We start from the raw sequence: 22651 nt of genomic DNA on the forward strand, positions 1-22651 counted from the left end.
AATATTACGCTGCTCAGCAGTGCTTCGCCTAGAGTCCTGAAAGAAACATCTGCGTATATGTTCTAATAAAAAAAAAGGCATTGTGCCTATGCCTAGGCTGCTGCACGCACGTAGGCACATTTGATGCATTGGTCAAAAAAGAAAGGCATTGTTTACCTACCTATTCACATGCTTCGATTTGTCCCATTTTTTTAGGCATTCTTATATTCATTTGTTCGCCCACGTCGAAGCGATTTCCATATGCACAGAGAATTCGCGCTTTCTTCGAATTTGGAAGCGTCCCTGCGGCCGCTTTCGCAGGACAGGTGCATGACATACCAGCCATTGTAAAAAAAAATAATAATAGAAATCTACATTCCCCCCCCCCCCCTCGTGCCACGCACTTTACATACATTTGAGGTAGGTGGTTACTTTGAACAAAAAAAGAAGCTTATTTTTTGTGAAAGTATTGCTGTTATGTTCATGCGCACTCCACCATTCACCACTATATATAAGCAGTCGCAGGATCAGAAATTTCACTTTTTCTGCAAAAGGCAAACACCAGCAAGAACACCACAGTCATGAGGGCTTTCATCACCTTTGCGCTTTTGTCGGCCGGTAAGCATTCTTGAGCTATATTTTTCTTTAAAACATTATTAATTTCAGCTTGCACTCCACTATCGCCGATCTTGCATTTGTACGAAACTGACTACCAACACCATGGAGCCAAAATGTTTTTATTTTAAGTTCTTAATAACCTCCACTGCTTCGCTAACACGCTATTTTGCCCACCTCTTTGATTACTGTTACTTTAGCCTACTTCCTAAAAGTACTGTTGGTTTAACAGTGAGCAACCTGAAAGAATTAACAGGAGATATATTTGTTGACTTAATAATACATGTACATATCTCCATTAAAAACTGCATATAAATACTTGTCAAACGTAAAAGATTTTATTACCTGTGGTAATAACCTATAGAACTGATACTTCTATGTTTACAGGAGTGAATTAATTTTTTTCCACCTCATTGCTATGTAACCATCCCAAATGTAGAAATAAATGTCCAATATGCATGATAACAAAAATTGTACTCATTTATATGTTACAATAATTGTTGCGTATGTCTTTGAAAAAAATTGCGAAGACAACAGCTGACCTGTTGCTTTTAGGAGCGCTCTCAGGCAATCAGGAAACAGTTGCAAACAATTGATGCATTCCAGTACTAGGTATCTTACAACAGCTTCAACCAAATTTTTCTAGAACAGCCTGAGTTATAAAACTAGATATCATCCTCATGAGCGATCTGCAAGGTAGAAATTTAGTGCCATGATGAACCTACGTAGAAAATGGATTCACAACATTGTGGTTGGTTATGGATGAGAAAGATTCACATTCACACATGCATCACGCTCGAAGAAATTTTTTGCGAGTCTACTTTATGAAAATATAAAAAAAAAAGTGCCCCAACTTTTCCTGTGAGGCAGATTTTACTGTTTTCCTCCCAAGAGAGCTAGCACAACACTTATTGTTAGTCCAATAGGCAAGCTTTTTACATGCTGCGCATGCAGAAGGAAGTGAAAAGAAAACAGGATAGAGTGAAGTAGCACGCTATACCCTGTATTTCATTTTCTTTCTCCTTGTGCAACTTGTGGAAGGCTCAGTACGAACCACCTAGTACGCAAGGCTAGTACGAACCACCTAGTACGCAAGGAAGTATTTATGCAGCCGACATCCGAGCTCATCATGCTGATGGGAATATTCACTCAGATAGATAACTGTTTCACTAGCTGAAAACTTCACTAAAACTGCTCATACACTGCCACTGCTTCAAAAATTAAAGTAAAAGATGTTGCAGCCAGTGAAAACTAGTCTGCAGGTACTACTCACTATGACACGAGTCTCCAAATGTGTTGAACCATTTATACAAATGCAGAAGTATTTGAAAATGGCAAAATGAAATGAGCAAACAGAGATGCAGCAACGTATGCAGCGGTTAAGGCCCAAAGCTTGGACGTCTTGTTTGAATCGTCAGGTATTTTAGTGGAGCTGAAAACGAATTACACAAAAAAGATGTGGTAGGTGCGATAGGACATTTTAGTCGGCTGCTGTTAGTTTTTCACCCTTGAAAAATGTATGTACAAAGTGGTATCGAGCTGCTGCACCACTGTGAGTCGATTTCTATTTGGATTGTGTATGACTTGCGTGTTTAATCGGGTTTGACCTAAGTAAAAGATTGTGGAAGTGCATGGCCCTAGACTGCAGATATCAGATTAGCTGCATGCTATTCTAGTTTTAAAATATTGACTATTATGTAATCAGGCTTAAATGACATTATGTTGTAACAGCCATTTCCGCTGAAAAAAAGACCACACGAGTAACAATATCGTGGGAAATAACAAGCGCCGACCAAGCATTAAAACAAAAGCAAAATTTACGCTTCAGCACCACTATGTGGGCCTAGTTCACAAAAAAATGATTCTTTCTTTACCAAAGTGCCCTTAATAAAAATGAGACATCAATATTGTGTTTTTTTTTTTTTGAAAAAAAAAAAAGACATGTTAAGGCTGAAATGTTTATGTTAATTTTATTTTAACGATCGGTCCACGCTTGTGATTTCTCACCATGAATTTTTCAAAGCAGACATGTTCACGTCGAAACCTGAATTTCAAGTACCAACATTGTAACATTGTATTTCAGGCAGTTTTGACAATGGACAAAAAGTATATAAAACTTCTTTTTTTTTTCCTAATTGTTTTATAAATAGCTTCTCTGGCCTACGCTGCACCTGGGAATACAAAAGTAGACCTCAACCTCAGTGGAGCCGGAGCCGGCCTCAGTGGAGCCGGAGCCGGCCTCGGTGGAGTAGGCCTCGGTGGAGTCGGCCTCAGTGCGCCCTCACTTAGCAGCGCTGGCAGCCTAGGCCTTGGCGGAAGTAGCTCAATGGGAGGCAGCCTCGCAGGCCCCTTGTCCTCATCTGCCCTACCTGGACTCTCAGGGTCATCTAGCAGTGCCAGTTCTTCAGTTTCTGGTAGACTTGGTTCTTCCGCTCGTGCCCCCGGATATTTCCCAGGATTTGGTGGTTTTGGATACGGTTTCCCAGGAGGCTACGGTGGATACTATTATCCGGGAAGTTACGTATACCAGATGCCCTACTGGGGTGGCGACTATGGCTTTGGTGACTATGGCTTTGGAGGTTTCGACGGCTTCTACGGACCAAGCTTCGGCTACTATGGCCCCTCAACCTGGGGCTGGGGTGTCCAAGGACCCAGTGCTGTTGGATTTGGACAAAGAGGCGCCCGTTCTGTTGGACGGCAGTCCCGTATCGCTTCTAGTGCATCTTCTTCAGCAAGGTAAGAGTGTGTTGAATTATGCAGCTCCCACAAGTTGCTTCTTATTTTTTCAGCCCTGGTACAAAACATGTCGTGCAGTATAGCAGTCGGTATGTACACATACACAAGGAAGGCCCTGATGTTCTAGATGCGAAGCAATGCAGTACATGTGACACAACAAAAAATAGGCAATGTAAAATTGAAGAGCAGCACTCGCCCATCATGAGCCAAGAAAGAGAACATCGTGCAGTTTATAAAGGGAGCAAGAAACTCTCATGTGCAATTCATGCCTAAAGAGTATTTTTTTGTTACTTGTGCCGCACATATTACAACCTCAATGATGCATCGTTTGTTACAGTGCGAGTTCAATGAACACTAAACACATTCTGTGAGCCTTGGGGAGTCTCATTATCTTCCTTAGTGCGTATACTCGAATTGTGGCCCAGTAAACTCGTTACAAATTAGTGAGCACAAAGAGCAAGATGTCGCACTAAACAATTACAAAACAGAATTGCAGAAGTTCCAATACACGGGCCGCAGCTGTCTGGTGTATTTACTGGGATTCTCGGTGCGCACTACCCCTAACGTCCTGAGCACCGTCCTTCGTTTCTATCAACATTACCATTGGTATGCAACACTGGAAGGTAGACCAACATTTCATGGTACGAAAACCTGTCCAGGTGTGCACCATAGATGACAAAATTTTGTTTTGTAAGATGACAACTGCCATGTGACATGCCAACTTGAGATAGATTATTTGCAGAGTTGCTATCTTTAATACTAATATATATCTGTTGGGATTTAACGACCCAAAATCATTATAAGATCATGAGGGATGCCGTGGAGGAGGGCTCTAGAAACTTTGACCACCTGGGGTTTTTCAACATGCACCTAAATCAAAGTACATGGGCCTCATTTCGAAAACAGTTAATCCTCTCAAGAATTGATTGTACTGCCTGTGCCTAATCAATTCTTAAGGTGCATTTTCATGCCTACATAACAAAGATATTAAATGTTGCTTGTTTTATCTTTCCCTTGTCCAGGTCTGCCGCCAGTTCCAACAGCCAGTAAGCAGTGAGTGCCATCAAAACTCTGGTTGCTGATGTCGACGGTAAGAATAAATTGATGCCCATACGTTACGCCGAATCTCATTCACATCATTTGTTTTAATATTATTAGTGTAATATGCAGAGGCACAATTACAAAGTGTTAAATGCTTTAACTATACATTGTCGATGTTGCAATGCTCAGTTGTCGTCGATGAATGCATTTTCTCATTCTTTCCAGCCTACTTTATGAACTCGCGAAACTGTTATAGTGTGCCCATTATTTCTTTGTGTCGAATTCTACGTGTAGTTGCCCAATGCACTATCATTATTATTATCAGTAGCAATTTTTTTTATGATAAAATGACTTATTGTGTTGCTCTTCTCTGTGTTTTTGATATTTTTTAATTAAAAGAGGATATTAAAAATGCATTTTTCTTTTTCTTTTTACAGTGACTAATAGTGTGTCCCTGGCCTTTTCAAAAATGGAGTAAAAAATGGAGCCACGACAGCAAACCAACACAATTCGGCACTATTTTGGTAACTTATAAGGGAACAATAAAGCAATAGATTCCAGTGCAACTAAACGCTTTGCTTCTCCTCTCATTCTCCAATACTGCAAACACACCATAATTCTCCAACATGAGAGCGACAGCCTGCTCAAATCTTCAATCAGCTGATAGCACTGTGTTCTGCAATGCACAGACTGTAACTACCATCCCTCCACAAATGCACACGAAGACATACAGGTAACTTCTCCATATATCTCAGTTCAAACAAGACAGTACTAGAAAGCAGAAAACACGTGACGCATCTCTCGACTAGTTAAAGGAGCGTTGTGCACCATGTCACTTTGACAGCAGAAGCTGTAATGAGATCAGAGTAACAGCCAGTATTCGTCATGCAGTTGTTCGCCGCTGTCGCCAGTGTCCATAACCAGTATGGCACGAATGAAGGAAAAATATCGAGGGTAGGACGGGATTTGAACCCACGCCTTTTGCGTGTCACTCTGGTATTTCACCATAGAGCCATGCACGTTTTCTTTTTTTAATTTCATGGTATTTATTCTACTTAAACATGGCTGTGATGCAAATACACACAAAGAATTGTTCTACCACGACACAAAGGTGAGCATACAACCCCCAAAGAGTTCACCATCTCTAGAATGAATACATCTAAGGACTTTTTGCAAACATACCTTAGAATGGGGGTAGGGATAAACACCTCACCAACACAGCATACCATTCTGGCTGAAACTCCATTTTCTCGAATGACTGAGCAATGCCAGTGCTTGAAACTCCTTTGCAAAATAACCCAATACAGGCCTCATGCTGGACACGGAAACATGTTAAGGCGAGATGCAAGTCAAGAACAGAAGTTTTTACCGAAATTACATATTCTTTTTTGTTTTTATTTGCTTTCACAAGTTTAGCTTCTCTACTTTCATAAAAAATGATAAAAATTGTAATTCAACTCGAAGTAGGTCGAAATTGCTTTTAAAGAGCACAAGTTGGCTACTGAAAACTAAAGCTCACTGTCTAGAGTCGCCTGGAAGTTGTCACCTGGCTACTTACCATTGCATTTTGCATGAGATCACTAAAGTGACATATGCTCAAAATAGCCGTAATCCCCAAGCTCCCATGATGAAAGAGATCATCTTAAAGATATATTTTTTATGCATAGATGAGCATTCACTTATAACTTCAAAATGAGGTAAGAATAGCAGACTGGGCTTGTTGGTTTAACATATTTGCAGCTTAAGGCGCGAAAACGACACGGACGAAGAGAGACAGTACACACACACGGAGCGCCACTTCCAACAAAGATTTATTTCGAAAGAGCACAGAACATATATAGACACCGCGCGCGCCGTCACCGTGCCTTAATGCGCAGCCGCATTTAAGTAGCGTAACTCCTTTGGCGATAAAGAAATGGAGGCTACGCTGACGCACAGATCACCTAATTCGATTATTCTCTTGGCCTCAATGATTAGTCTTACTGATTTATCAGGGCTTCGGGCGACTACCGCGCAGGCGCTAAAGTTAGGAACGCAATGACAATCCCGGCAGTGAATTGCGAGGTGGCCCTCTCTGCCATTTCTGACGTTGTTATTATGCTGTCTTAGCCTATCATTCAGGCATTGCTCGGTATGGCCTACGTACCATCTACCACACGAACAGGGGAACTCGTAGACCACACCCTTCTGACAAATTACATACTTGTTCTGGTGGTTCACATTGCAGGCCGGAGCTTTCCTGAGAAAGGGGTTAGTCAACTTGCAGAGCCTGGAAAGTTTTAACGGCGCAGAGAAGACCACCTTTACATCAACCTGTTCGGCAATCTTTTTCAGATTATGGGATACGCGGTGTATATAAGGAATCACAGCAAGCTTAACATTATCCTGGGGTGACCCTTCGCTTGTGTGGCAGTTCCGCGACTTCTTCAAAATCTTCTCCGCCACTGACACCAAAGTGTGCTGTGGATAGCCCGCCTGCTCAAGACGGTCAACCTGCTTGAGGAAACTGTCTGCTGCTCTGTGTGGGCAGGATTTCTTGAAAGCATTCAGCAGGCACATGTTGGCGATGCTACGTTTGACAAGCTTAGAATGGGACGAGCTAAAAGGTAGTAATGGTTTGTTAGCACGAGGCTCATACTGCCAACATGTATGATCAGTTGTTACAAACAATCTAAGATCTAAAAACCTTATAGTCGAATCGACCGAAAGTTCGTGTGTCACTATTAAGGGCGATAAAACAGTCGCGGAACTGCCACACAAGCGAAGGGTCACCCCAGGATAATGTTAAGCTTGCTGTGATTCCTTATATACACCGCGTATCCCATAATCTGAAAAAGATTGCCGAACAGGTTGATGTAAAGGTGGTCTTCTCTGCGCCGTTAAAACTTTCCAGGCTCTGCAAGTTGACTAACCCCTTTCTCAGGAAAGCTCCGGCCTGCAATGTGAACCACCAGAACAAGTATGTAATTTGTCAGAAGGGTGTGGTCTACGAGTTCCCCTGTTCGTGTGGTAGATGGTACGTAGGCCATACCGAGCAATGCCTGAATGATAGGCTAAGACAGCATAATAACAACGTCAGAAATGGCAGAGAGGGCCACCTCGCAATTCACTGCCGGGATTGTCATTGCGTTCCTAACTTTAGCGCCTGCGCGGTAGTCGCCCGAAGCCCTGATAAATCAGTAAGACTAATCATTGAGGCCAAGAGAATAATCGAATTAGGTGATCTGTGCGTCAGCGTAGCCTCCATTTCTTTATCGCCAAAGGAGTTACGCTACTTAAATGCGGCTGCGCATTAAGGCACGGTGACGGCGCGCGCGGTGTCTATATATGTTCTGTGCTCTTTCGAAATAAATCTTTGTTGGAAGTGGCGCTCCGTGTGTGTGTACTGTCTCTCTTCGTCCGTGTCGTTTTCGCGCCTTAAGCTGCAAATATTCAAAATGAGTTTTTCTCAATATTCATTAGTGGGCAACTTCTCGAGTTTGGAAATTTTGCTTTCGGTACTTCTAATAGCCCGATCAGAATAAAATTTTGCACACACCTTCCTTAACATGTGAAGGGTGCAAGTATCTGCTTTAAAACTTGAAACCTAAAGTAAACAGTTATATAGGCTGAGGATTCTAAGGATTCTCGCATTACAATTGTTCTTGTCCATTCAGATGTCTTATACGAACTTTCTTCATGGTTATTTCCATTCTATAATTAATATGGAGCAATATGGGTCATTAATGGCTCACAAACATAAACATTTATAGGCAGAAAAAGTTTTTCCAAAAAAAGCTATACTTTACACGTTGTCATGGCATAAAATGAAAACTGTACAGCTTACAATGAAACTAATTGCGCATTTAAAATCAGCCAAGAAGCGTTATATATATATATATATATATATATATATATATATATATATATATATATATATATATATATACAGCAAATATTTTATTGCTCTAGGTTACAGATTAATGCAACTTTTCCTTCGAATCGCATCTTCCCTTAACTTATGATAGTATGGTGTGGCAAAAGAGCAAAATAACAATCGGGGCATCACACAACCGGACTTGTATAATGAGTGGGTCATTTAATGCTTCCAACCCACCACAAAGTGCCGAGCCTTAATTATTCCTCTCCATCAGCCACAGCACCAACAAAGTGCACATAGTGCCCCACAAATATGTAGCGGGTATCATGCTTCTCCGCAGAATAAGAAATAATGGCGTAGTGGGTGCTTTCCCACTTTGACAAAAATTATTATAATTTGTGCTTATATTAGTTACCCCAAGAGGGCTCACAATGGGCTCCGGACATGAGAACTGTGCAACGAGTGGATCATTGAATGATACAACCTCTTACAAAAGCCTCAGACGTATTCTTTCATTGCTGTCAGCAAGGGCATCAACAAGTCTGCATAATGCCTTACAAGTGTGTAGCGGGTGCCACGCTTTTTAGAAAAATGATTAATAGCAGAGTGATAGCTCTCTTACTACAGAAAAGTTATCATAACTTATGGCATAGTGGGTGCCATGCAAGTGTGCTTATAGTAGTTGCAGAATGCTTGAAAAAAGCTCAAGAAAAGCTGCTCTTCCAGTTTTCACTGTGGCTGTGCTATGTGTTATGTGCAGGCCTAATGTTTCTAACTCCATGGAAAAACATGGTTTTAGGTAGCAAACTACCCTTCTGCAATGGCGAAACAAACCACTATTGATTTAACAGAGAGAGAAGAAGCACTTGGTGGTGTAATAGCCAAAAAAAGATAAGACAACTCTTGGTGTATGACGAGGCCTAACAAGCAAGAAAAGAAGTCAAGATGATGGACGGATGGCAACATTAATTTTATATTGATTCGTTTTATACAGTACTCGGGAACATTGTGGGCCGTCACTTATTTCTAATGTTGGAAGCCCCAGCAACAGCACCTAGTATTTATCGGTTCATTTTTTGTCCATGCTTATTCGCAAGACACTAATTTAGCGCTAAGGAAATGTACAAACTAGCTTGCAAGCAGGCTCAGTACGTTCTCATTTGAAGAGACTAAATCTACAGATAATTTTTCTCATATTTACAAGTTAGTCATTCTTAACTACAAAATCACCATGCTTGCGAGAACATGCTTAGTAAGTGAAGGAACGGGAAAAAAGAAAAATGTGGGGGGCGGCCCCACTTTGAAATTCCCGCACCTAATGCTGAGACGTCCTCGATTTTGATGGCGTCTACTACACCCTATGTCATTCCTAATCAGCAAAGGTGAAAGGCATTTTCCTGTGAGAGGGACAAAAGACTTGACATACCAGGTTCGACGAAATTTCCTGACACCAATGTCGCCAAAATACAAAAATTACAGCTTAAAGTCAGTGAGGTCATGCATGAATATTTCGACACGAAATTTAAAAATGGAACTTTGACCTCGATTTTCTCCTCTATTAATAAACCTATCATTTTCAAATTAATGACCTTGGAGTTCTTGGAGTACAATTTATCAATATAAGCTGACACTTTATTTCACTTTGGTGTTCCTTTAATAGAAAAAAGTAAAGATAACATATGAAACATATCTGAATCATCATATTGAAAGTTAGAATTTTCTCTTACCTCAATACACTAAACTTGATGAATCGAAATTTTTCTTCTGTTAAAGTGAAACATCAGCTTGGGAAAATGCATTCCCAATCCCAATAACAGTTTGTTATATTTGGGTCCCTTCATTTTTGCACTTTTATATTCACTGAGTTTTCTTCTTATGATTGATTAAACGACTAGCAGTAAGAGCTCATTAACTCAAATGTGAAGGGGACAATAAAAGAATGTTCAAATTAGGCACAGTTTAAGTTAGTTGGTGGAAACTAACAGGAGTGGACATTGTGCTACACTGCATGGGCAGAACCCGAGCAAGTCGTCTCTAAACTCATTATTGTGAATTAGGCACTGCTACAGGTTTGTGGAAGGTGGTTTTGTAAATTAGGTTGATGAACCTCTAAGAGTGAAAAACATTGATAGATTATTCAGTGATATGCAAGAAAAGGCACCAACATGCATTCATATGAGCAGTGAGCCTTAATGTCAAAATATGACAATATTTATGTTATGAAACATGCTTATTTTCATGGCAGAGCTGGTGCACTCAAAATTAAAATAATAATCAGGTATTTGCATTTGTTTGCATTTTTTAGACGCGACTGCATGAACATCATCTGCAGCTTGCCGAGGAGCTCCAGCGCAGAGTTTAGATTCTCATCTTCTCTTCTTCTTCTTCTTTATCCTTTTTCTTTCCCCTTTCCACAACCCAAGTGTAGATTAGCCAACCGAACCAAGTTTGGTTAACCTTCCTTCCTTTCCACTCTATTTCTCTCTCTCTCATCAGCTGAGAAGTGCTAATGTTTCGTTGCTTTGCATCACCAGTGAATTTTCTTTGGTTTCACAACTAATTGTGATTAGTGGAGGTAAACTTCTGCAAGGAGAGATGGAAACCTGGGATTCCCAGCTAGAATAAATGATTGCGGATACTAACGTGTTCAAAATATCTAAAGTTTTCCCCCACATAAATACACAGGGTGGTGCCGGGAACAGTGAGTTTGAATTGACTGCAATTTCTAATTGACCTGAGTTTGAATTAACAAGCTTTTACTGTATAAAACAAAAAGGTGCCCATTTTTGGGCAAATGTTATCTCATAAAAACTAAAGCACCCCCAGTTGTTAGTTTACCAGAGGCACCAGGATTAGGCAGACATGCAGTGAACACGATGACTCACCCGCCAATGGCATACAACATTCGGTTCAGCGCAGTTATGCCAGCTCGAGATCTCCGGTGAACAGTGGGTGCGAAAGAGCTCCAGCGGTCCGTCCGTGGATTGTAGTACTCACACTCACTGTGAATGGCAAACAGTGAGCCTCCACCTGAATGGAGAGGGGATGCATGTAAGAAGACCCAGACTACTTAGTTATACATTGTTACTGTATATTGCAAATTATAAGTCAACGTTTTTTTCATAAAATGGTCTTCCAAAGCTCGGGAGTCAATTTATAATTAGAGTTATCTTATATGCGGAATCGTAAAGTTGACTTTTTTGAGGGGTCTGACAAATGGTAGTCTTCCTCATATTCACTGCTATTTGACGCATCGATAACATCCGCCTTAGAGGCAACAGAGTCGCAGGAACTGCTATCTCCCAATGCACGCACGCCGCTTCTGGAGCGAAACATTTTTACTATCTGCCCCGACGATCGCGAGACTACAGTATAGCTACAGTGGCTACAGGAGAGATACAGCGTTTGTTCATGACCGGTCACCAACGACGTCATGGTTTCAATGTTAGCGCCACCTTATTGGCATGTATGTCAGGCGTGATCAACAATAACACCAGCTTTTGCCTTATATGGGTATGACAGTGCATTTGGCTCGCGAAGAAACACGACATGCATTTCTCACTGGCTGACAATGCGATATACAGTCGGCTCTCGTTAATTGAAACTTGAAGGAGTCTCTGAATTTTGTTTGAATTATCAAAGAATTTGAATTACCAGAAGTTCTCAGATAGATGACTCTGGGTGAGGTGACACCACACATTGTGATTAGGCATTGATTTTATCACAATTAAAACTTTTTCAAGTGTTTTTAATCCCCAACTGCACGCAATAAACAGCAAGCAGAGGTGTAAAGTCAAGTCTATTGGCCATTTGCTACGGATCACACCTTTTAAAAAAAATGTGAATTACCAACTGCTTCTTTTCTATAGGTATGTGCCTTTAGCACAAACTTTTCTATACCAGTTGAGAAGCATCACGGTATACCATGCGTGTGCTTCGTTTCAAACATTTATTTATTAGAAAATCCGTTTTTCTTGAAGCCCCAAGGCACTTACTTTTCATTTTGAGACTGTTACCTTGTATAAGCACACAAATTTTTGAATAGTAGTGGGAAAGCAGCAGATATTTTCTGGGTATGGAACTGCAATAAGTATGAATTAACCGAATGATGGAGTTTCAATTAAAAGGCTTTTTGAAAAACATTGAAAGAATAGAGAGCCAACCAAAAAATTGAATTTTGTTCAAATAAACCGAAAGTATGAATTATCAGAGTTCGAATTATCGAGAGTCCACTGTATGTTTACCTGTCGCAAAAAACTTGACATGCATCTCTCGTTCACAAGAAACGTGATGTTTATCATTCGCAAACGATGTGAAACACACTTCGCAGGGAACTAAACCACATGACCAGTCACATGCACTCACAAGTGTCTTCACGTTCTTTTGCCCTCACACCTGTTCACCATTTCTGCGTTTCGCTTTGCTTGCGAACATTAAAGGTGTACACGATTTGCGAAGCTGCTCAACAGACAACAAGATGCCACCGCCACACTGCCAACAGTACAGTGCTGCTTTCAAGTGGCAAGCGATCCTCTACGCAGAGTTGGCAAGCAACGTTGAAGCAGGGCGGAAGTTTGGTGTGTCGGAAAAGTGCGCGAGAGAATGGAGAAAACCAAGAACCGAGATCTTCATGTACGCTGTGATACAGAGTTCTTTTCGCGAACTGAAGTGTGCCCTGCCACTGAGGAAGTGGTTTGAGAATGGGTTCACAACCAGAGAATCAAAAGCCTGAGTGTCTCCTATGATGATATTAAAGCAAAAGCACGTACTGTCGCGAAGGATATGTGCATCCCGCAACTGAGTTTAAACCGAGCTCTTTGAGTGAAGTGGTGCAATAGGATTATGATGCCTAGTGTAGAGTGCCAATCGACATGGTCTGCATGGCATTTTTCAAGTGCGGCATCTCGGTATCACCAGCACCCTTTTCGACGGTGAGCAGCAACAGTGTCTCACACAATGGCAATGACCGTGACAGTTGTATCCTTCTCCCAAGCGACGACGAGTGGTGAGCGATGTTTCATGGTCAAATAAATGTTTCTTTGCATCACTTCCGCTTCTGAAAGACTTACCTGTGTGCTATGGCTGCAGCATAAGGCTGTGTTCAGAGTAAACTTTTTTTTGCCTAGTAGGAGTTAAAGGTTGGGTGGCCGACTATATACGGTAAATGTGTCACCAGGAATATGAAATATTAAGCAAGTCAATCAAGGAGGTGAACTTATCCAGCACCCACCCTGTCAATGACATATGCCTAGTCTTCGGGACCGAGAATTTGCCATTTGATACAAAAAGCTGGAAGAAAAAAACTAGCTGACCCTCAATACCACCAAACTGGGAAATAATTTTAGCCCGATGCATTAAAAAGCTCATTTTGCAGAAATTTCGGTGCCGGCGTTCCCGGTTGTGATCGAAAAGGCAGCGTTCACTGTGAGTGAAAATTCGAGGTAGATGCAAATAAACATATAAGCAAGCTGGGCGGGCGTTTGCACTTCAGCTTTTGTGGCACAGTTTAAGTTTTCACTGAGAAGCGAAGGCAGACTAGTGATTGAGAAGGCAATAGTGCTTATGTGTGTGCACGTCTGCACATGCGAAACTGCTATCACATTCAATTGTTTAAAGGCGAAGCTTGACGACTCTAAATTTTTACCTTTGCTTTAGGCCCTCCAGAAAGTTTCACGTCGAGACTCACCGACTGCGAAGAGGTAGGAGCGTAGGCCCTCTGGTCTGCGGTGCGAGGTGCGCGGTCCAGCCAGGGCAGCGCGCTGCTCAGGCATCAAGTGGTAGCGCATGGCCTCGATGAGCAGGTCTTTGCTCTCCTCGTTCGAGCGCACCAGTGGCTCCTCGCTCACCTTGGAGAGCAGGAACTCCCGACGCATCAACGGCAGCCGACAGTGCTGCAGCAGCTGAAACACATGCCCCACGAAGACATCATCATCATTGTCGTAATTCTATTTCGTGACCACTGCAGAACATGGGCCTTCTAATCGGCACTTTGCACGCGACTCTGCATTGCACTGCTTTATCTGGACTGACTCAAAAGAGGGATACAGTCTTAAATAGAAGTTTCACAAGCTACGCAGTCTCAACAGGCTGAACAAATTCTGCTAAATGTTGCGTGCATTACGCCCTCGCCGAAATCCAGTCGCCCTGAATAGGAAACGAACCTAAAGCCTTGAGCTTTTCACGCAACGAAAGCCCTTTTCAACTTTCTTAGAGACACTGGCTTTACGGAGGTACTTTGCTTTGTTTAGTAAGGTAGTTATTTTGGTGTGTATTGTCGTGCACTGCTCTCATCACTTCCATTCTTCACCATGCCCAACTTAGGGCAAAGTAACGCACATCATTTTGTTTCCACTGTCTTCAGGTTGGTTCATATTGATGTAATTTAAATTTGAATTCATAGATCAAAGCCAGAGCTATCTTTAGATACGAGATTCTTCGCAAATGGCAAATTTATGTCTAGATATAGAGCATACCAGTCGTGTTGCTAAAAAATGCGCTGTCTATTTTGAATACGTAAGTGCTGCACAAAGCCAAGTAAAATTTAGGCTTCAATGCTTCAACATCCGATTTCTCCGACTTTCTGCTGTCTCTGCAGCAAGCGCAAAGCACTCTTAACCGAAGCCACCACTGCTGCTATGCTGACCCTTTCGTAACGCTGACCAGCCCTCTTGTGCACCGCTCTATTGCAACAATCGTGGTCTCTAAAAGTCGGCTCCACTACATTGCGAAAGTGTAAAGCGGTCAAGCATATGTGAAGTACCGTATTTACTCGATTCTACCGTGCCCTCGATTGTAACGCGCACCCGATTTCCACGACGAAAAAAAAAACAAAAATAAGACATGGATTGCAACGCGCACCCATTTTTCTCGCTGGCCCGCACGATCACACCACGCGAAAAAATTACTCCTTTCGGGAGCGTCTTCCATTTAAATATGAGGTACGGCGAAGCTTGTGCCTATCTGACGTGTAACAGAGCATTGCCGTCACTGTAGTTTTACCGTGGACCGATGTCAGCACGCGAACTTGCTTCGCCCCCTTCTTCTCGACAGTTGTGGTGCCAGGCATGTCAAAGTAAAAAGGCGTCTGATCGGCATTCCCGATTTGCCCAAGCAGGTAGCCGTTGTTGTGCCGCAAGTTTAGAACGAACCTCTGAAAACTGTGAAGCTTTTGATCGTACTCCTCCGCAAAACTTTTCGCATATGCCCGTTCCCCTTCGGAGGGAAAAGCCTTTCCTCTTCATAAAGTTAGTTAGCCAGCACCTGCTCGCTTTAAACTGGCTCCGCATTAGACCTTTTTCTAAGGCTAATTGCATGGCCCGCACTTGGAGCAGTTCTGTCGTCACAGACCGCCATGCCGCTCAAGCACATACTCGCCGAGCAGCTCTTTAATTTGCGAAAACCGACCTTGCTGTGGTTCACTGAAGCCTTTGCGTGAAGCTTTGCTGTCGACAATCTTCTGCTTTTGTTTCTGCCAGTCCCGCACGCACGTTTCGGGAACTCCGAACGACCACGATGCAGCCCGATTTACGCCCGTTTCAGCACACGCGATGACTTTTCTTTTAAAAGCGGCACCGTGGTGCACTCATCGAGTTTTTGGAGTCGGCCCTTCCATGCCGTCGATGCTAATGCACACCAAGATGACGAACTCCTCAGCACACGTACGAAGTGCCGCACATGGGAAACACATAGGCAGAAATGGCCGACGCACGTAGGGGGCGGCCATTTCGAAATGCCGATGGCAATAGAACCACCGTATTCATTTTTTTTTTTTCGTACTCGATTTTAACGCGCATGCGATTTATGAACTCGCTTAACCGGAAAAAAGGTGCGCAATAGATTCGAGTAATTACGGTACTGCAATGACGTGAACCAAGAATGAAAATAGGCCCCTGCCTCTGGACAAGGCATGAGCACTTTAATTATACATTGCCCCCTGTCAATTATTCATTGCAGGATGGGCACCAATATGCCTAATAGGCCTATGCAGCTATTTCGGAGATGGTGGTTTCAAAGGCCCTGAAGGAAGCATGAGTTCTTTTTTTTAGACAACCCAATTTTTATTGTTTGCACACCGAACCGATGTGCCGACAATGCACTTCAAAAAACATCGCGACATGAAGGAAGCAAAGTTAAACTTGAGATGTTCAGTGTGGGTGAGAGTGAAGTCGTGGTGACAAAAAGCAGACTGTTTTCGCTGTTTGTTGACAGAAGGCACAAAGAACAGTCCGAGGGGTGGAAAGCATGAGATTCTCACCTTGCCAACGTACTTCTCCCTTTCGGGCAGATCGTGCTTGATCCAGGCTACGGTGGCCTCGTAGACCAACTCTTCCGAGGAGACATTGAGCTCGTCACTCGAGATCAGGTCTTCTACCTGCACAAACAGCACGAAGCAGAATTTACCCAGGGTTATGGATATCTAAAATGCTGGTTGGGGGCCAGGGGTTTAACAGGTAGTCAGAGAGGTTTTCAGGCAAGAATTCTGGGGGTAGTATAAAAATACGTGGGACAAGGCCATCTAAAACACCTCTATCTCTGCCCCACTGCGGTTATCTAGTGGGTAAGGTACTCGGGTGCTGACCCGCAGGTTGCAGGATCGAATCCCTGCTGTTGCGGCTGCATTTTTGATGGAGGCAAAAGTGCTGTAGGCCCGTATGTTCAGATTTCGGAGCATGTTAAAGAACCCCAGACGGTAAAAATTTCTGAAGCCCTCCACTACGCGCCTTTTATAATCATATGATGATTTTGGGATGTTAAACTGCCCATATCAATGAAATCACCTCTATTTGTACATATAATTTATACAGGTGCTTCAAATCATTGTTATAACATATCAATGGCAGAACATACAATGTATGGATACAACTCGTTATTTCACCATTGCACATAACTGCGGCCACAATAAGATGTGCACAAAATGAAGACAAAATAATGTAGAGTATTTTCCGTCCCAAAACCACAATAGAATTATGAGAGACACCGTAGTGAAGTTTCCCAGAAATGTTCACCATCTGGTGTTCTTTAATGCGCACGGACATTGCATAGTACATGGGCTTCTACCATTTCGCCTCAATTGAGATGAGACCATTGGGACAGGGATAGAACCCGTGACCTTTGTGTCAGCAGCTGAGCATCGTAGCCACTGTTCCACCGAGGTGGACAAAACAAAGACGAAAGTTGCCTACCTCGTCATGCTGGTGTTTAATTTGACCCTACAGTTCACGCATCTCCTAAACAGCAAGTACAAAACACCTATGTAGAAATCTTGAGGAAAAGACCAAAAAGAGACCACAGTTGAGAATAACTTCGTACCTAAAACATCGTAATAAAGAAAAGGAGAGCATCGATTTTGGAACGATGAAACTGCGCTGTGCATACCTCGTTGGTTTCTTTATATGAATGTACGAACAATTCATAATGACCCATTCAATGGACTGATTGCTGGTGTCTCCGAAGGTTTTAGCAACCCAAGTGCAAGAAAAGTCAGAAAGGTCGCAGTGCTGTGCGCTGCAATGTCTCTGACATTTGAAAGTGGTCACTGAAAAATGATTTAACAATAAGGTATCGCTATAAAAACTTATACCCCAGTTTTTCCAATAAATGTGCAAGCAGAAAGGTGACAGAAGGGCAAATGAGAGAGAAAAGAGAGAGAGAGAGGGAACCTGCGACAAAGGCAGCATGAGGAACTCGTCGGTGTGCGCCACCTCGCGGAAGTGGTGCAGGGCGTATCGGTGGCTCTTGCCCAGCAGGTCGCGGCAGGCGTGCGTGTCAGCAAAGCTGCGGATGCCCAGGCAGTTGGACGGGTGGAGCTGTCCCAGCAAGAAGGCACAGCACGCTTCGCGCACGCTGCCCACTTGCAGCAGGCTGGCGGCAGGCAGCAGGCTCTGCACAGCACAAACATGTGACCACGAAATTTATTAATGCAAAAGCCTCACACGTGTAAAAAGTTATAACATCAGAGGTAGTTGGCATCAACCTGAACTATCCAAAGATAACTCGTAGTGCAATGCAACCTCGATATAACGAACCCGGATATAACGAAACATTGGTTATAACGAAGTGAATGAAGAATAGTCTAGCAATAGATAAAATGTTAGGAATAAACCTTTATAACAAATTTTTGGATATAACAAACTCATCATGTAAGATGCAACTTTTTTATAATGAGGTTTGAGTTGGTAAAGGTGTGGCTCTAGGCACACGGCAGTGGAAACTTTGCGAGTCTTTGTGAGAGCGTTAACGCAAGGCAATACGAAAGAAGCACAAGGAGGTCTTTATAAAAAGACAGTTCAATATAATGCTCAATTCGTGAACATGCATACTTGTCTAGATAGGTTCCAACACAGGCCACGTTTATCTGAATGTGTCACTGTGGTTTGCAGAACAACTAGCAATGTCATCAAAAAACCCTGAAAAGAATAAAAACCAATACACTTTATAGGAATAATAGCGAAAGTTGAGCTAGTTGGTGTTTCATACTTGGGAAGTAAAAACAGCGCACAAATATAGACAAGGACAGAGGAAGAAACGATATTGCGCTGAACTCGCAACTAAACTTTATAGGAAGATACGCGCACATATATCAAACATTCGACCCAGTCACAAGGAAAAGCAAAGGCGATTTATTAAACCAAAGGCGGTTTGTTAGGGACTCTTGTATATGTTTTTGGCAAGTAGGAAGGTGCGTTTTTTTTTTCTGTGTTGTTACACACGTGTTGATGTTCAATATGATTAGGCTTATTTCGTACCTTGCTTGCTTTGGTGCACAGACGCCTTTGGTTTTCCACGTGACTGGGTCAAATGCTTGATATATGTGTGAGTATCTTCCAATGAAGTTTAGTTGCGAGTTCAGCGCGGTGTCGTTTCTTCCTCTGTCCTTGTCTATATTTCTGCACTGTTTTTACTTCCCAAGTAGGAACACTTTATAGGCTTTTGACACTGAGTGTTAGTTAGGGAACGCAAGATTTTTTACGAACTGCACTTCCAAAGGGCTATTGGGGGAGTTGAATAACTATCCATGCATTCAATAGCTGCGGTGAGCTGCTGAATGTTTGACACAAGTCTGCATTGTAACAGTTGGAGCATAGCAGCAGGGACCTGGACAAATTCACTGTGTCAATGCCAAGGTAAATTGCCATTTCGAATAAAAATTATTAAGCACTAGTCAGATAAGCAGTCGGATTATGTTGTCATTTGTGATAAGAACATTTAAAAAAAGATTTCAAGTTTATTAGTCTCATTTTTTTTTTCATTAGAATTCCCTTACAAGGTCACATTAATTGCTCTGCTACCTGAAATGAAGCAGATGGCACCTTTGCTAGCTTCCGTTAAGTTAAAAACGAAGGATGAAAAATTATTGTACAATGCGTACTTTAAAGGTGCATCACGGAGGTTCCGCAAAGACATGGACCATTCATACTCAAAATGCTGGCCAAACCAAGCCAAGAAACGTTAAGTTCTTTTTGACATGTACTAAAGGTGTAATAATAACGCAATCACAAAGGTAATGGTTTTTCTTCATCTATGAGGGGTGAACTAACTAGATCCTGAATCACCTTGAGTATTACCGTATTTACTCGAATCTACCGCGCCCTCGATTGTAACGCGCACCCGGACGAAAAAAAAAAGTAAGACATCAATTGCAATGTGCACCCATTTTTCTCGTTGGCCCGCACGATCACACCACTTGGGAAAATGACTCCTTTCGGGAGCGTCTTTTGTTTAAGTATGAGATACAGGGAAAGATTGTGCCTATCTGATGTGCAACAGAGCATTGCCATCACTCTAGTTTTACCGTGGCCCGATGTCAGCACGCGATTTTGCTTCGCCCCCTTCTTTCCGACGGCTGTGGTGCCAGGCATGTCGAAGTAAAGAGGCATCTGATCGGCATTCCCGATTTTCCCAAGCGGGTAGCCGTTGTTGAGCCGCAAGTTGAGGAGGAACCTCTGAAAACTGTGAAGCTTTTCTTCGTACTCCTCCGGCAACTTTTCGCATATGCCCATTCGCCTACGGAGGGAAAAGCCTTTCCTCTTCATAAAGTTAGTTAGCCAGCACCTGCTCGCTTTAAATTGGCTCCGCATTAGCCCTTATTCTAAGGCTAACTGCATAGCCTGCACTTGGAGCAGTTTTGTCGTCACGGGCCGCTGTGCCGCTCACTGCTCAATCACATACTCGCCGGGCAGCTCTTCAATTTGCGGAAACCGACCCTGCTGTGGTTCACTGAAGCCTTTGCGTGAATCTTTGCTGTTGACAATATTCTGCTTTTGTTTCCGCCAGTTTCCGCTTTTGTTCGGGAACTCCCAACGACCGCGATGCGGCCCGATTTCCGTCCGTTTCGGCACACACAATGACTTTTCTTTTAAAAGTGGCACCGTGGTGCACTCGTCGAGTTCTTGGAGTCGGCCCTTCCATGCCGTCGATGCTAATGCACACCAAGATGACGAACTCCTCAGCACACGTACAAAGTGCCGCACATGGGAAACACATAGGCAGAAATGGCCGACGCGCCATGCCAACGCACGTAGGGGGCGGCCATTTTGGAAATGCCGATGGCAATAGAATGATCGTCTTCTTTTTTTTTTTTTTTTTTTCGTACTCGATTCTAACGCGTATGCGATTTATGGACTCGCTTAACCGGAAAAATGGTGCACGTTAGATTCGAGTAATTACGGTAGTCCCTTTTAGCATAAGCTAAAATAAGGTTCTTCTTATACTACAGCATGTAATTTTTCTGCCTTCAATGTGTGAATGCCCTTTACTATGTCTCTATTGTGGACAAGAGAAAGAAAAGTTAATTTGAAGGTACAGTACACGATGCACCGAAAGCCAATTTTGTAAGTGCCACCAGCAGCTTCAATGAATAAAAAATGCCACAGACGCACGAGGTACGTTTCGTAATTGGAAAGAGGAAAAGCAATCGGGAAGCTTGAAAAGCACGTTAAGTGACGTTCAGTGCCCTCGGCAACTGGAGACGGGCTCGTACCGTCACGACAGTAGACATAATGACACACATCACCGAGCGCGGTTCCTGTGACGAGGCGTTGCGACACTAGAGTGACGCACACGGTCACACGAAAAAGCAATACTTTCCCATTCGTGACGTTGATCAGTGAGTGAACATTTTTATGCCAATATACTGAACCAAAAAGTTTGAAACTCATCCCCTCCTGCTATAGCCCTGTACTTGGGCTGCAGTATATTTAAATAAATAATAAATAAATAATTGAAAGGTCAATCGCTCACGGTTGGCCGCACACATGCACACTTTAAAAAAGTTACTTATACGTATTGAAATAAAGCACAAGCTGTACAACAAACTGTCGTTTGTGATGACCCTGAGACAGCGCTGCAAACATAATTTGGCTAAAAGTGTCGGGCAGTGAACATTGTCCACACAGTATGACTGCTTTATATCGCTCAAGGATGGTGATGTGCGCAAGTTTGAGCCGGCCCATTGCAAGCAGCGTGCAAATGGATGAGACATTCACTAAGACAAAACAACGACAAAAGGGTGGGTGCTCATCAGTTCAGCAAGCTTAACGTGCCTTTCCTATATTGTTCTTATCTATCTATGTGCTTTTTGCAGTGCCCATGCCATCTCCAATGTTCAAGTAATAGGCTAACGAGAAACTTCTCGAGTTGCTACATTAAATGTAAGAGAAAAGCCAACTGGAGTACGCCAAGCAGATCATAAGTCTCCGAAGTATGAGTTGCAACAGCCACCCCCAAGCTGCTGATACTTTCTGAAGTTTGAAGCTTTTTTTAATAATGTACAAACACTTTGCAACAAAACCCAAAAGGCACCGCAGGCTTTTCAGAAAAACTTGAAGAATGCTTGAACGTTCTAGTTCAAGAGTAGAAAGCGACAGCGTAGAAAATCAACCCAGAATAGAAAAGAAACTTTGAGACCGCATGGAATAAAATTCACCACAGTGAGTGGCTGATACATAAAAATACAAAACGTGATTGTGTACAGATGCTGTTATTTGGCTTGCTGCGCCAGTTTCTGCATGAAAGACAACACCACAATGGACAAAAGTGAACAAACAATTGCACTAGACACTGAAGTAGTGGGGTTAACTAATGAAATATAGTTTAAATCACGTTTCAGAAGTTAGGCATTTGAACTAGAATCGTGCCATGGGCTAATCGGTATTGTACCTGAAACTCGTATGGCTTTCCTGATGAGGAATGACTGCAGTGCACAGTATTTTGGTGTGTGAGTTCAGAACTGCGTCCAAGCGTTTATTGCTGCTACCGTATTCTGGGGGTATTAAAGTCTTAATCACTCAATCAGTTTATTTGGTCTGATCGTCACTTGGTGCCACTTTCCATCAGTCTATTTGTGGGTTATAATTGACCGGCTTTTCAGTTGAAATCAATTTAATGTCCAATTCGGTTGAAACATGGGCGAGTTTGTGATTG

General features: G+C 42.7%; 2 protein-coding genes across 4 annotated transcripts in view; one reads left to right on the forward strand and one right to left on the reverse strand.

The window, feature by feature from the left end:
• Nucleotides 1–22651, reverse strand: part of LOC119171525 (kelch-like protein 17) — a 50823-nt gene that overhangs the window by 17286 nt on the left and 10886 nt on the right. For all 3 annotated transcript variants that reach the window (XM_075890265.1, XM_075890264.1, XM_075890266.1), the window contains 4 exons: nt 17890–18111; nt 16485–16601; nt 13917–14130; nt 11116–11260 (listed from right to left, as the gene is read on the reverse strand). In XM_075890265.1, the coding sequence (XP_075746380.1) occupies nt 11116–11260; nt 13917–14130; nt 16485–16601; nt 17890–18111 (698 nt within the window). The remainder of the gene's footprint in view (nt 1–11115; nt 11261–13916; nt 14131–16484; nt 16602–17889; nt 18112–22651) is intronic.
• Nucleotides 440–4942, forward strand: LOC119171535 (uncharacterized). The gene is made up of 4 exons (XM_075890263.1): nt 440–597; nt 2745–3330; nt 4353–4420; nt 4809–4942. Exons 1-3 carry the CDS (start codon nt 561–563, stop codon nt 4378–4380), a joined length of 651 nt encoding a protein of 216 aa, XP_075746378.1. The 5' UTR covers nt 440–560; the 3' UTR covers nt 4381–4420; nt 4809–4942.

Source organism: Rhipicephalus microplus, chromosome 3 (assembly GCF_043290135.1).
Source record: "Rhipicephalus microplus isolate Deutch F79 chromosome 3, USDA_Rmic, whole genome shotgun sequence".
Taxonomy (NCBI): Eukaryota; Metazoa; Arthropoda; class Arachnida; order Ixodida; family Ixodidae; genus Rhipicephalus; species Rhipicephalus microplus.

Excerpts from the sequence above, each read along its gene's own strand:
- LOC119171535 (XM_075890263.1), top strand. The coding sequence starts at position 561 with ATGAGGGCTTTCATCACCTTTGCGCTTTTGTCGGCCG. Across the intron at positions 598-2,744 it reads CTTTGCGCTTTTGTCGGCCG|CTTCTCTGGCCTACGCTGCA; the intron begins GTAAGCATTCTT and ends TTTTATAAATAG. Across the intron at positions 3,331-4,352 it reads AGTGCATCTTCTTCAGCAAG|GTCTGCCGCCAGTTCCAACA; the intron begins GTAAGAGTGTGT and ends TCCCTTGTCCAG.